The sequence below is a fragment of the Muscardinus avellanarius genome (genome assembly GCF_963383645.1).
Source record: "Muscardinus avellanarius genome assembly, chromosome: 18".
Taxonomy (NCBI): Eukaryota; Metazoa; Chordata; class Mammalia; order Rodentia; family Gliridae; genus Muscardinus; species Muscardinus avellanarius.
In genome coordinates, this window is record NC_137804.1 from 484,921 (window position 1) to 498,816 (window position 13,896).

At 41.7% G+C, this 13,896-nt stretch overlaps 1 protein-coding gene across 16 annotated transcripts in view; it reads right to left on the reverse strand.

Moving 5' to 3' along the window:
* The window catches only part of CLASP2 (cytoplasmic linker associated protein 2), a gene marked incomplete at both ends in the record, with an annotated part of 157,017 nt that overhangs the window by 134,337 nt on the left and 8,784 nt on the right, over positions 1–13,896 (reverse strand). For all 16 annotated transcript variants that reach the window (XM_080715624.1, XM_080715620.1, XM_080715645.1 and 13 more), the window contains 5 exons: positions 1,848–1,945; positions 3,378–3,453; positions 5,062–5,153; positions 6,817–6,920; positions 8,820–8,898. In XM_080715624.1, coding sequence (XP_080571750.1) covers positions 1,848–1,945; positions 3,378–3,453; positions 5,062–5,153; positions 6,817–6,920; positions 8,820–8,898 — 449 coding nt within the window. The remainder of the gene's footprint in view (positions 1–1,847; positions 1,946–3,377; positions 3,454–5,061; positions 5,154–6,816; positions 6,921–8,819; positions 8,899–13,896) is intronic.

Sequence of the window (13,896 nt, forward strand, 5' to 3'; positions counted from 1 at the left end):
TCAGACTAGATAATTAGTATTACAGAATTATTTGAAAAAAAGGTGTGAGCCTTAATATTTTTCAAACATTCTGTAATATGGTATTCTGGTTATGAATAATTTTTTATTTTCTTTCCTTGGATGTAGAAAACCCCAGGGGCTTTTCTACATCGAAGCTTTACTCCCAGATCTCTTTTATGCTTTATTTGGAAACAGAGTCTCACTAAGTTGTTGAAAACCTCACTAAGTAGCTGAGGCTGGCTTCAAACCTGTGCAATCCTCCTGTCTCAGCCTCCCCAGTACTGGAATTAAAAGTGTAATTAAGCCTGGCTTAATTTTTTCTTTTACAAATATGCTAGTTAAAGATAAAATCTTGTAACTGAGATTTGCCTTAAAATAATACAGAACAAAGCAAAGAGAGCAGGTTTTAACAATATAAAATTGGCCTCAAGTTGATTAAACTGGATAATGGGTACATGAAATTTCATTATGTTGTTCTCTTTTAGTATTAATTTGAAATACTAAGTACTAAGATATAAAGGGAAAAAATTATTTTCCCAAAGAGCTAAAATTTTATAACAAAAAGGAAAAGGATCTGGTTAGGATGTGTTTAATAAAAATACAAACTTGGATAAATAATAAAGAAGCTAAGTAGCTTATAATCATAGTACACGGGAGGCTGAGACAGTGGCAGCCAGTCTCAGTAACTCAGTGAGACTCTGTTTCAAAATAAAATAGGATTGGAAGTGTAATCACAGGTAAAAGGCCCTTCTGCCCTGGGCTCAATCCCCAGTACTAAAAAAATTTTAAAAGTGTTCTGTACACTAGAAGTTTACCAACAGTATCATTTGTAATCTGATACCTAAGAGTACTCAGGTACTCTTTGACTTCCATTTAGAACACTAGGTTTTAAGACTGGTGACTGATCCATATACATCCTTCTGTTGCCCGGTAACTTCCAAATAATGACTTCAAGCACCTACTATCAATGGACAGTCACCTGATAATGGTATTTAATTATATACATATTTGGAGGGTTATTGAGAATTGAACCCAGGGGCATTGTACTCCCAAGCTACACCCCCAGCCTTTTTTATTTTTATATTTTATTTATCTTTTTTTTTTTTTTTTTGGCAGTACTGGGGATGGAACCAAGGGGCATTCTACCTTTAAGCTACACCCCCCCAGCCCAATATTTTTTTTATTTTTCTTTATTTGAAACAGGGTCTCACTGAGTTGCAAAGGGCCTCACTAAGTAGCTGAGTATGTCCATGAACCGTGATCCTATGGTCTCAGACTCCTGAATGCTGGGATGACAAGTGTGCCCACCACTTCCGGCTTGTGATTTGGAGATTGGGTCTTGCTGAGTCTCTCACTAAATTGTTGCGGCTGCCCAGAGCCTACAGTCTATCTCGGATTACAGGCATGCACCCCTGTGCCTAACCAACTATATTTAAATGAATGAATATGTAATAAAACAGTGATCAAAAATAATAAGACTCTAAAAGCTTCTAAACGAAGCCGGGTGTGGTGGCGCACACTTGTAATCCCCGCGCTTGGGAGGCTGAGACAGGAGGATCGCACAGGGTTGAAGCCAGCCTCAGCTACTTAGTGAGGCTCTCAGCAACTTAGTGAGACCCTGTTTCCAAATAAAGTATAAAACACGTCTGGAAGTATATCCCAGAGGTAGAAAAGTCCCTGGGTTCTACCCCCAGTACCAAAACAAACAAACAAACAAACAACTTTTAATGGTACTTACAGATCTCTTTACATAGCTTTTGAACTTTAAAACATTTAAAAAATTTGAACCTTTTTAAAATAAATGAAATTCACACTTGGAGTAAAAAAATCACTTCAGCCAGCCTTACCTAGCAGGGGGAATCCCTCTCTTACAGAGGTCAAGCCTTAGTTCCTCTCCCACGTGTCTGTAAATCTCCACGATAGCCGATACTGCAGCATCTCTCACCTGTCAAAGAATTCAAAATTTTAAAAGAAACTTACATATGGCACAATAAAATACTTCACTTAAGTAGATTTTAATGCCTGGGGTAAAAATCACAGCATATCAGTAAGAGAAAACCAAGATCTGCCAAGAAAACTCTAGAAAAAATCCAGTTTCAAAAAAAAGGTTTTATAAAAATCTAAAAAGTTTATGAATAAAAGTTACTAATTTGTTTTCAAACAAATTTATTTATAATAAGATTATTAAAGCAAGAGTCAAAAATGTTAATCATTATGGTTAATTTATTTTCCTAGAATACAGGTCATCCTCAGCATCTCAGTGAGATCCTCTTTAAAAATAAAAACAAGCCAGGCATGGTGGCACATGCTTGTAATTCCAGTATTTGGGAGGCTGAAGCAGGAGGATTGTGGTTCGTGGACAGCCTCAGCTACTTAGTGAGGCCCTCTGCAAATTAATGGGACCTGGTTTTAAAATAAAGGATAAAAGCCTGGCGTGGTGGCGCACGCTTGTAATCCCAGCATTCGGGAGGTTGAGATCGAAGGACCGCGGTTCACGGACAGCCTCAGCTACTTAGTGAGGTCCTCTGCAACTCAGTGAGACCCTGTTTCAAAATAAAGAATAAAAAAGTGGGCAGGGTGTGTAACTCAGAGGTCCAATGCCTCTGGGTTCCAGCCCCAGACCCGCAAAAAAAAAAAAAAAAAAAAAAAGGATAAAAAATAGGGCTGGTGGTATAGCTCGGAGGTAGAATGCCCCTGGGTTCCATTCCCCGTCCTGCAAAACAAACAAACAAACAAACAAACAAACAAATAAATAGTAAAAACAAGACTAAATTAGGGCTGGGGTGTAGCTCACGGACAGAATGCTCCTGGGTTCAATCTGCAGTACCACAGATTCATAAAAAGACTTTATATTCAGGAATAAAGGAAGCTGACAACCTGCTCTCTTAAACATACTAGAGGCTACAGAAGAGACCCACAGTCTTTTGTTACTCACAAGATCTTGTCACTAAATCCCATCTATCTTTAAAACTCACCAACCTACTGACAAACTTAAACTTCTGTCATCTCCTGTACTATCACCGGTGCAGGGAGGTTCAGAGTCACACATACTAGCATGCGCAGGCCGCAGAGCCCCCTCAGGCCCGGAGGCGCAGCGCTGTGCTCAGCTCACTGGGGCTCAGGCTGCTGTGGAAGGAGGCTTCGGCAGCTCTCCTTCCCCTCCCCTCACTCCCTCAGCACCCAGCCCACTACCCGACAGCATCTCCTGCATCAGAAAGTCCCTTTGTTCCCTATTTTCTCAAGACTAACTTAGGTGTGTTAAAATGAAGTAAAAAAAATCTTGATTTTCTGATTACCCCTCTACCCTCTTCTGTTTTCAAAATGGAAATAAAGATAATCTAAAACCAGTCAATGGATAAATGTAAATAAATCTTTACCTGACTGTTGGAATCTCCAAACAGGGTACACAAATGTGGTACCAACTTGCCAATGGCGAGTGGCTGAGCCCCAAAACTAAATATAATTTGAGAAAAAATAAAGAGAATTGATTTCAATTAAACAGCGAACAAAATACTCTTATGCTTTCTTTATCAATATGAAAACTATGATTGAAAGGATGGACAGACATCATGGAAACATGAAGGGCACGAGACACAAGCAAAAAATAATTCTAAACAATATGGAATATGCAAACTTGGATAATCACACTAACAGTGAGCACCGCCACACGGGACCAACGGAGCACAGCGCTCAGCCAACGGCACTTACACCTGGCATGCTGTCCACTCCTAATACTTCAGAGCATGTGCTTTGGAAAGAGGAATGTTTTTAGACGCTGAGGCTCGCTTGCGTGAAGATGCAATGTCACGAAATAAGTAAATTAAAAGATCTTTATGCTCATTAATACTTGGATGAGTTCACAGGTTAGAAACATATGACAGGAGAGGTAAAACCCACAAAAATTGTGCAGACTGAGTGGACTTACAAACTCTAGATGGCAGAAAGGACCACAGAGCAGTAAAAAAAAATAAATGAAAGTAAGTTAAGAAGAGGAAGTAATGCTATAGAAAAAATTGAAAGCTACTACATATTACACCTATTACACTCAGTAAAACCAGGGGGCGGGGGGGGGGGGGACAGGGCAGAAGAACAAAGGCCCCATGTACATCTGTTCAGACTAGAGTCGATGTTCTGTGGCATCTGTGCTGACAGAGCCCTGCAGGATGCTACCAGACTGGCCGTCTAGTTAGCTGAGCAAGTCCCACCCAGTATATGATTTTGGTAGCCACCCACAGTGGTCCAGGAAGCCTAGGGCCAACTGGCAAAAGTGGGGTAGAGAAGGGAAATGGCTACAGTACACGAAATATCACTGAGTTAAAAACAATTCCAAGATGGATCCAGAACATAAACTGACCCTATGTTATTGGGAGGCTATTATTAACATACTGAAGGAAAAAACAGAGAAACACTTCTTATCACTGAATGGTAGTATATTTATTTTATGTGGACTGGGACCTGCCTCCAAACTACATCCTCAGCCCTATTTTATTTTTATTTTGAAACAGGGTCTAGCTAGGCTGATGTGTTTCACTATTTGCTGAGGCTGTCCTTGAACCTGCAATCCTCCTGTCTCAGCCTCCCAAGTACTGGGATTACAGGCTTGAGCCACCACACTCAGCTAACTGATCATTTAAAAACTAACAACATGAAGAATAACCTACATAGCCGGGCGTGGTGGCGCACGCATGTAATCCCAGCAATCAGGAGGCTGAGAATGGAGGATCACAGTTCACGGACAGCCTCAGCTACTTAGTGAGGCCCTGACCAACTTAGTGAGGCCCTGTTTCAAAACAAATAAAAAATAGGACAGGGGGTGTAGCTTGGAGGTCGAACGCCCCGGGTTCCATCCCCAAACCCGCAAAAAAAAAAAAAAAAAGAAAAAGAATAACCTACATAGAAAATGGACAGTACAGTCAAACTCCCCAAAATTTTTGCACTGAAGACCAACTATTAACTATTTGAAATCTATTTCCACAGCTTTTCTTGGACCCATGAAGTGGATCTTTCTTTATGAAAAGTCAAAAACATCAGAAGGCTATTTTGGGTGACCAGAGAACTTACACGTTTAAGGTTTCAATAAGACACAGACACACGCCTTCCCGAGACCGAAAATTCTTGTGCTTAAAACCAGAAGACAACTGTTCCCAAATGAACTATTTGAAAGAAAAGTAAAGATGTATAACAAAACATTACATCTCCATGATAGAACAGTTTAACGCAAGCAAACATTTGACCAACTTTGCTGGTGCCTGGATCTTTTCGCCGGGGTGTTCTCTGCTCGGTTGTGAAGCGCCCCCGTCATGAATGCCGACTGGACCGGAAGTGCTGGGGCTGGGGGGTTCCTGCTTTGGATGTGGAGGTGTTTGCGCTCCACTACCAATCTTGGTAACAGGACCCAATCTCAACACAAACCTCGTCTAGGTTTCGCATGGTTTACATGCGTAGCTCAAAGGCAGTTTTATGCGGTCCTGTCAGGGCGCCTGTTTTGCCTGTTGCCCGTCACGTTAGGGTCACGGGTGCGCTTTTTACTTGTTCGTTTCTTGTGTCCTGTCTGTGCTCAAAAAGTTTTGGCCTTTAGAGCGTTCTGAATTTTGGATTTTCCGACTAGAGATACTCAACATGCACTTACAAGTTTGTCTAAGCCAAATTTACGCTGCGATTGTTCCCACCCATCTTTAATATCTTAATTACACTTCAGTCTTTATTTAATTATTCTTAGAGTTCAGTTGTTGTCAAAAAACAAAAAGCCAAAAAGCCATGTCTAATACCTAAAAACATTAGCATTTTCAAGGACACAGAACTTCGTCTCTGTTTCAGAAACCTTCAGGAGCAATGCTGCCATTATAAGCCCAGGCGTCCAGTGAGCAGTTAGGAGTCCCAGCACTGCTTGGCAACTAGTGCGGACTACCACACGGAACGGGCTTTCCCAGCATTTTGTGATCAAGTCTCTTCTCCCTTAATACTGAATATAAATACAGAAACGCTTTGGGGCGAGTTACTTTATGTTGCCTAATTTAAGTTTATCTGTGGAGAAAGCATAAACTTACAAATGAGGCAAAACAATTATTTCAGCTTCGTGTAACAAGTAATTCAACTTAATTTTTCCCAACTTCTAATAGCCAAACGTCCCTATCAATCCTTCTTCTATGCTTCAAAAATACACACATGCACATATATACACAAACTCTCTCTGGACTCAGCAATCTTGCTAGAGTCTAAATTCAGTTCTATCCATATATTTCTCTCTCACTGCCAACTTTTGGGAAGGCAATCTGGAAGCTGATTTGATTTTTTCTTTTTCTTTTTTTTTGGTAGTACTGGGAACGGAACCCTGGGGTATTCTACCTCTGAACCATACCACTACTTTCATAAAATACGGGGGTTGCTCTCATAAAATATGACTATATAATTAGTAAGTACTTTTTTAAATAATTTCTTCCTGCCACTGTAATAATTACAGAATCAATATTTTTCAAAATGAGCTTTCCCACTAAACATTTTAAAATTTGCAAATAAGAAAACTAAAAAGTTCTAAAGTATAATATAAAGAGTACATTGTCCCATAACTTAAATCTATGAGTTAGGCTTTTTTTTTTTTTTTTTTTTTTTTTAGCATTTAGATTGGAAAACAAGAGGAGAAATGCAAAACCAAGTTAAACATTAACACTGTACCTGAAATTTCAACTTCCTTTAAGGAAGCATCAACTCACTGCTTAAAATGTCAGCCTCCTGTAGCTGAGTGACCTGCTGTGATTAGCATCTTTTCCTAACTGTCCGCCATCACTTTAAGACGTGAGTTTTGAGACGTAAGCCTACCATAGGTGACGCTACGCGACCCATTAGCTTCAACAGCAGAGCCTGCGCTTCATCTCCAACTGTATCTTTGGCATCGCCCAGTCTGTCTGTTAAAGCTACAATAACTAAAGAAGGGAAGGAGAGAAAAGAGTCAATATTCACAACTTATCTCCATTACAAACTATATTTTACACAATTACAAACAGCAATTGCTTCCATAAGTGAACAATTATGAAGTAAGGAAACTGTTTTAAGTTTCTTATTCATGAGTTCAATCAAAAATATGAGAAGCAAATTTAAGCAGAGTATGTAAACTGACATCCATTTCTGATACTGTTTGAAAAACAGGCAAAATTAAATGTTATGCTTTTTAGATATAGATAGATAGATAGATAGATAGATAGAGATAGATAGATGGATGGATAGATGGCCAAGCCCTACAGATAAGCAAGGAACTGTTCATCCCAAGGTCATGACAGGGGTGACCTCTGGTAGAGAGAGGGAGAAGCTGTTACCAGGAAACAGAGATAGGGAAAGTCCAAGGAACTGGCAGAGTTCGGCTCTGAGTCATGTGTAGCCAGGTGTGGGCTGACAGCTATTCTTTATATTGCACACGTTTGATATGCATTCTTCTGCATGTACGACAGCTTCTACGACTGACAAAAGCAAAAAGCCCAAGCATCTGCAATTGAGATTTTTCTCACCAAATCCTAAATCTGGAACTCTTCCTTGACTAGAGGCAGGAGAGGCAGGCTAGACTCCACTCTGAACGAGTTTTCACCATCACAGTTTTGCAACTGTAAGTCAGCGATGCACCGCAAAGAGGGCGCACGCTGTAGGAGGTGGCAGGTGGGGAGGCAGAATGCAAGGGATGGTTCTAAAGCCAGCGGGCAGGGCAAAAAGCTCAGTCACAATCCTGCTTCTGAGGGGGAATGTGGCGCACATCTGTCACCCCAGTACTTGGCAGGCTGAGACCGAGGGTCACAAGCTCGAGGCCAGCCTTGGCAACTGAGTGAGACCCTCAAGAACTTGCTGAGATCTTGTTTCAAAATAAAAATAAAACAGGACTGGAGTGTAGCTCAGAGGGAGAACACCCCGGAGTCTGATCTGCATACACCCCCCCAAAAAAAATTTTACTTCTGTATTTGCTTAAATTATGACTACCATTAAGTGTGGTTTTACTACAAGTATGACCTTGAACACATTATTCAGCCACCTTTTGTCTATTCTTTCACAAAATGTGAGTAGCAATACTCATCCCAGAGGATTATAAAAAATTAAAATACAGGTAAACATCTCGAGAGTACAGCACAGAGGACGTACTCTCTGTGCACCATTTACCATAACTATTATTATCCCCCATGTTCAAACACAAAGAAACTCCTCATTCCTCTTTTGCTATTGCAGCTGTTTGGCCTTTCTTTCTCTAAGGCACTGGAGGCCCCGGTCTGATTGAAACAAGAGAAGTGGGAGAAATTAAATCAAGAAATGGATATTTGTCTAGTTTACTTATCGTCAGATATAATTAAATGTGTGTGTAATTTGATGCCAATATATTTGTCCACAATGTGATAACTAAAATTGATGTAATAAGGAACAGAAGTAACGCCTGACATAAAAGAAACTCCATTCTTTCTGGAAGTGAATGAGTGGAAGCCAACTACACCAAATACAGTTTCCTGCGAAGATCGTTCTCTTCTGCGGTGCTGGGGACTGGACCCAGGGGCGTTCTACCTGCAAGCTACACTCCAGACCTCTTTACTTTTTTGTGTTTTGGTAGTACTGGGGGTGGAACCCAGGTCACCGCCTCCATTTATATATAATTTGAGGTGTGTGTGCATGTGTATGCTAACAATTATATAACAGAAATGGGAAAAAGACACTTCAAGGTGAAAACAATACTAATAGTGAGTACACAAAAATATGTTTTTTAATTTATAGTGAACTAATTCTTTTCAATAAAACTAGGAGAAAAGAGACACTACATCAAACTCCACAATAATTTTTAAATAAAGCTGACTTACCCATGGCTACATAGGATTTAAATCGGGTTGATAATCTGTCCACAAAGGCACTTAAAATTTCCAATCCCATTAGTGACACCTATAGACAAAGAAATTTTAATGAATACAAATGATGCATGTAAGTATATAATTTTTTTTATTTTTTTTTTGGTGGTACTGGGGATGGAACCCAGGGGTCTTCTACCTCCGGGCTATACTCCCAGACCTATTTTATATTTTTTTATTTGAAAAAAACAGGGTCTCTTAGGCCAGCGGAGGCTGGCTTCGAACCTGTGTGATCCTCCTATCTCTGCCTCCCAAGCACGGGGATTACAAGCGTGAGCCACCATGCCCGGCTAGTATATAATTTTTAATATTCAGAAATTTTCATGTAAGCTGGGCACAGTGGTGCATACATGTAATCCTAGTACTTAGGAGGCTGAAAAAGGAGGATTGCAGATTTGAGGCCAGCATCAGCAACTCAGTGAGGCCTTCAGCAACTTGGCGTGACCACTTCAAACTTGAAAAATAAAAAGGGTTGGGGTTATAGCTTTGAGATAGAACATCCCTGGGTTCCAGCCCCAGTACCACAAATAAACAAATAGACACCTTCATATGCCACCAAGTTTATTTTAATGAGATTGAAGTATTCAGGGATAAACAGTCATAAGGTTGAGGCTCTCTGTTCTCAAATGGTTCAATAATAACAATTTGTAAAGGTGTTGGAAGATTCTGACGAAACATTAGTCGGCAAAAAGCTAGTAACTGGGAAATTAGGCTACACAGGAGTTCAGTGACGGAACTTTCCTTTAACTTTGAAATGTTGTTTAAGTGAAGCTAAAAATTCAAGATTACTTTTCATTATAAAGGAATTTCAGCCTCTGTCTAGGGTGTAGAAACTAAAAACCAATCCCACTCTTAAAACAAAAAGCAGAGTTAAGCCGGGCGTGGTGGCACAGGCTTGTAATCCCCGCGCTTGGGAGGCTGAGACAGGAGGATCGCCCAGGTTCAAAACCAGCCTCAGTTACTTAGTGAGGCTCTCGGCAACTTAGTGAGACCCTGTTTCCAAATAAAGTATAAAATCGGTCTGGGAGTGTAGCCCAGGGGTAGAAAAGCCCCTGGGTTCCACCCCAGTACCACCACCAAAGGGGGAAAAAAACAAGCAGAGTTATGTACAAAATCATGAAGTGTTCTTGCATGAATGCCTCGGAAAGCTGAGGGCGTAGCTGAGCCTGAAATCCACACAACACGGCGCACAAGAGCGGGGCACCTGTGACAGATGAGAGGAGGAAAAAGAGCTTCAAGACCGGGGAGAGCTGGGCTGGGTTCAACAAATCGTTCCTAGCTGAGTATCAGCCAGAACGGAGACCGAAGCTCGGCTGTACCACGTGCAGGCTCCAGCGTGCGTCCGCGTGCAAGCTTCCTCTGTGCTGGCAGGAGGCGGGAGCAAGTAACCCTTGTGGGACAGGTCGGGGGGCAGGCGGCAGCTGCCAGGGCACAGGTCAAACACACTGCCGTTGACAAGTAAAGGAAAGATATAACAAGCCCTCCACTTCAGTGAGAGCATGCTGAGCTCAAATCATTAAGTCTCCAGGCGGGGGTGGGAATGAGCCCCGATAAAGCCTCACCCCCCAGACTCGAGGACGAACAGCCTCCTGACACTGAAGCTGGGCCAGAAAAATAGGAGAATGCCCCCAGCCTCACAGGCAGGCTAGCAAGCACAGAGTGAGAAGCAACAGGAGTCTACTTGGGAGCAGAGCAGGGCCATGGATGGTGCGGGTGTCTGTGAAACACAGGAAAGTCGGGAAGGTAAAGTGCAGGGTCGAGCAGAGAGAGAACCCGCCATCAACCAACCCAGTGCAGAGGAAGGTAAGTGCGGCAACCGCAACCTCAAACCTCACTGGGCTCCCGGCTAGATGATTACACGGCTCTCACTGTAAGCTTAGCAGAAAAGCATGCCATCGCCAAGCGTAAACACTATTTAAGTTCTCAAGTTCTTGAACACTGTCCAGCTTTCAAAATTATGAGACATATAAAAGAGCGGGAGAAAAAAATGCCAATGTCAACAACAAAGCAATCAATACAACAAAATACATAGGTAGCCCATGGGCAGAGCCTTCAGTTTAAAACAACAATGGTAAGGGCTAAGGGCCCTAGGGAAAAGACCAGGCAGCAGCCATGAACAGAAACTTCGGCACAGGGATGAAGATCTTGAGAGACAAATGCAAATGAAAAAGAACATAAATGTATTTTTAGGAGTAATAAAGGGATCAAGAATGGCTTTGACGGGCTCCTCAATAAATCTGCCATAGAGAACAGCAGAACCAGTGAATCAGGAGAGAGGTTAATAGAAATTACCCAAGTTGAAATTGAAAAAGGAAGCCGGGCGTGGTGGCGCACGCTTGTCATCCCCGCATTCGGGACGGGAGGATCGCGGTTCGCGGACAGCCCCAGCTACTTAGCGAGGCCCTCTGCAACTCAGTGAGACCCTGTTTCAAAATAAAGAATAAAAAATTGGCAGGGGGTGTAGCTCGGAGGTCAAATGCCTCTGGGTTCCATCCCCAGACCCGCAAAAATAAATAAATAAATAGGAAAGGGAGAAAGAAGACAAATGGGAAGAGCAATGGGACAAGAGCAAATTGTCTAACATATATGTGTCATAGGAATTACAGAGGAAAAGAAAGAGAAGGCAGACGAAATATTTGGAAAGAAAAAAGCCAAGAACTTAGTAAAAGTGATGAAAGGTACCAGACCATCGAACAGTCTCAGAGAACCCAAAAAAAAGAAAATTCCCAAAACTAAGAAGATACATGTTACTCAAATTTTTAAAGCCAAAAGGAAGTCTCAAAGCCAGTGAGAGAACAAAATGAGGGCAGCAACCTATTAGAAGGTGTGTGAATCAGTAAATGTTAAAAACTTAAAATAAATATGGATGTGTGTAGATACAGATACATATGAAGTCACTAAGCAATAATAGACACTCTAAAGCAAATACTAGCACTAGTGAGCTTAATAAAGTTATAAGATAAAAAGTCACTACAAAAGTCAACTGTGGCTGGGCCCAGTGGTATGTGCCTGTAATCCCTGCTATTCCGGAGGCTGAGGAGGGAAGATTACAAATTCGAGGCAAGCCTCAACAATTTATCAAGACCCTGCTCAAAAAAATAAAATAAAATAAAAATAAATAAATAAAAATAAATAAATAAATAAATAAATAAATAAATAAAAAGGGTAGGGATGCAGCCAAGCATGGGTGCACGCTTGTAATCCCCGCACTTGGGAGGCGGAGACAGGAGGATCACACAGGTTCGAAGCCAGCCTCACTGGCTTAAGAGACCCTGTTTCCAAATAAAAAAGTATAAAAATAGGTCTGGGAGTGTAGCCCGGAGGTAGAAGGGCTTCCAGGGACCCGAGTACCACACAAAAAAAGGGTAGGGATGCAGCTCGGTGACAGAGGGCTGGTCCAGCATATGTGACACACACACACAGTGTTTCTATATGCTAGCAGTCAATAGTTGGGAATTTAAATATACTAAAATAGTACCATTTCAAAACCCACAAAATACTTAAGACATAAATCTAACAATTATGTATAAAATCTATATGCCAAAATTACCACCCAAATATATATATGTCTGAGAGTGTAGGCCAAAGGTAGAAGGCCCCTGGGTTCCATTCCCAGTAACACACACACACACACACACACACACACACACACACACCTTATTGTTGTTAAGAAGAAGATATACACAAAAGATAGATAAGAGAATTTAAGTAAAAACTGTAGTCCTTAGCCGGGCGTGGTGGCGCACGCTTGTCATCCCAGCATTTGCGAGGCTGAGACCGGAGGATCGCGGTTCACGGCCAGCCTCAGCTACTTAGTGAGGCCCTCCACAACTCAGTGAGACCCTGTTTCCAAATAATGAATAAAAAATTGGGCATGGGGTGTAGTGTGGGGATCAAATGCCTCTGGGTTCCATCCCCAGACCTGCCCACCCCCCCAAAAAAAACTGTAGTCCTGACTCTGAATGAAAAATACCAGTATAAACTCATCATGTATTTTTCTTTAAAATAACATCTAACTCTGTCCATTGCAAAAAAAAAAATCTAGAAACAATGAACAAACTAAGAACAGCAGGTACTATTAACACCACATCATAGTTTCCAGACAACATTTCCTACTGAATGGAAACAAAACTGGAGAAGTGGCTGATACCAGGGCTGGAGCAGGAAATGTGACACCATCTTGCGATACCACACAGCCAAGATGCAATCATAGATTGCTAGGGTCAGACCATGTGAGGGCAGCTTGAATACCAAAACACATAATAAGCTGGGCGTGGTGCGCACACCTGCAATCCCAGTACTTAGGAGGCTGAGACAGGAGATCACAGGTTGGGGAACAACCCGAGCAACTCAGTGACACTCTCAGTAACCTAGTAAGACCCCGTTTCAAAACAAAAAATAAAAAGGCCTGGGGGTATAGCTCAGAGGTAGAATGCCCCTAAGTTCAATCCCCAGGACCTCAAAAAAAGAAATAAAATAATAAGGGTGCGATTAGTGACTGACCAGGAAATTTAACCTAGTCAAGAGAGAGTACAGAAGAATTTAACCCAGTCAAAAGAGTTAAAAAGCTCAAGGAAATGGATGGCCAAGTGGGACAAGCAAACTTTTTACGCTGATATATCAAAGAAGTAAGGTTCAGAATCTAGAGTTACAGACCACCACAATCACCAATAATGACACTGGTGAAGTCTGAATCACCGGCAACACACGTCTGCAGTGGTCTGCACTGTCGTGGCAATTGTTACGGCAGTTCCACGTCCTGCCCGCCATGTGACCATGAGGTCGACTTGGCGAGGCGGGTGCGCACATTCACTCAAGGAAACACAGTCAGCCCTCCGTCTCCACGGGTTCCATGCGCAGATTCAACTAACCTCAGAGGGGAAATATTTGGGGGGAAAAATAGGTCTGTACTGAACATTTACAGATGTTTTTCTATGTCATTATTTCCTAAACAATACAGTCCAACAGCTTTGCGGGACTTACACTGTATTAGGTATAAACAATCTAGAAACAATTTAAAGTATATGGGAGA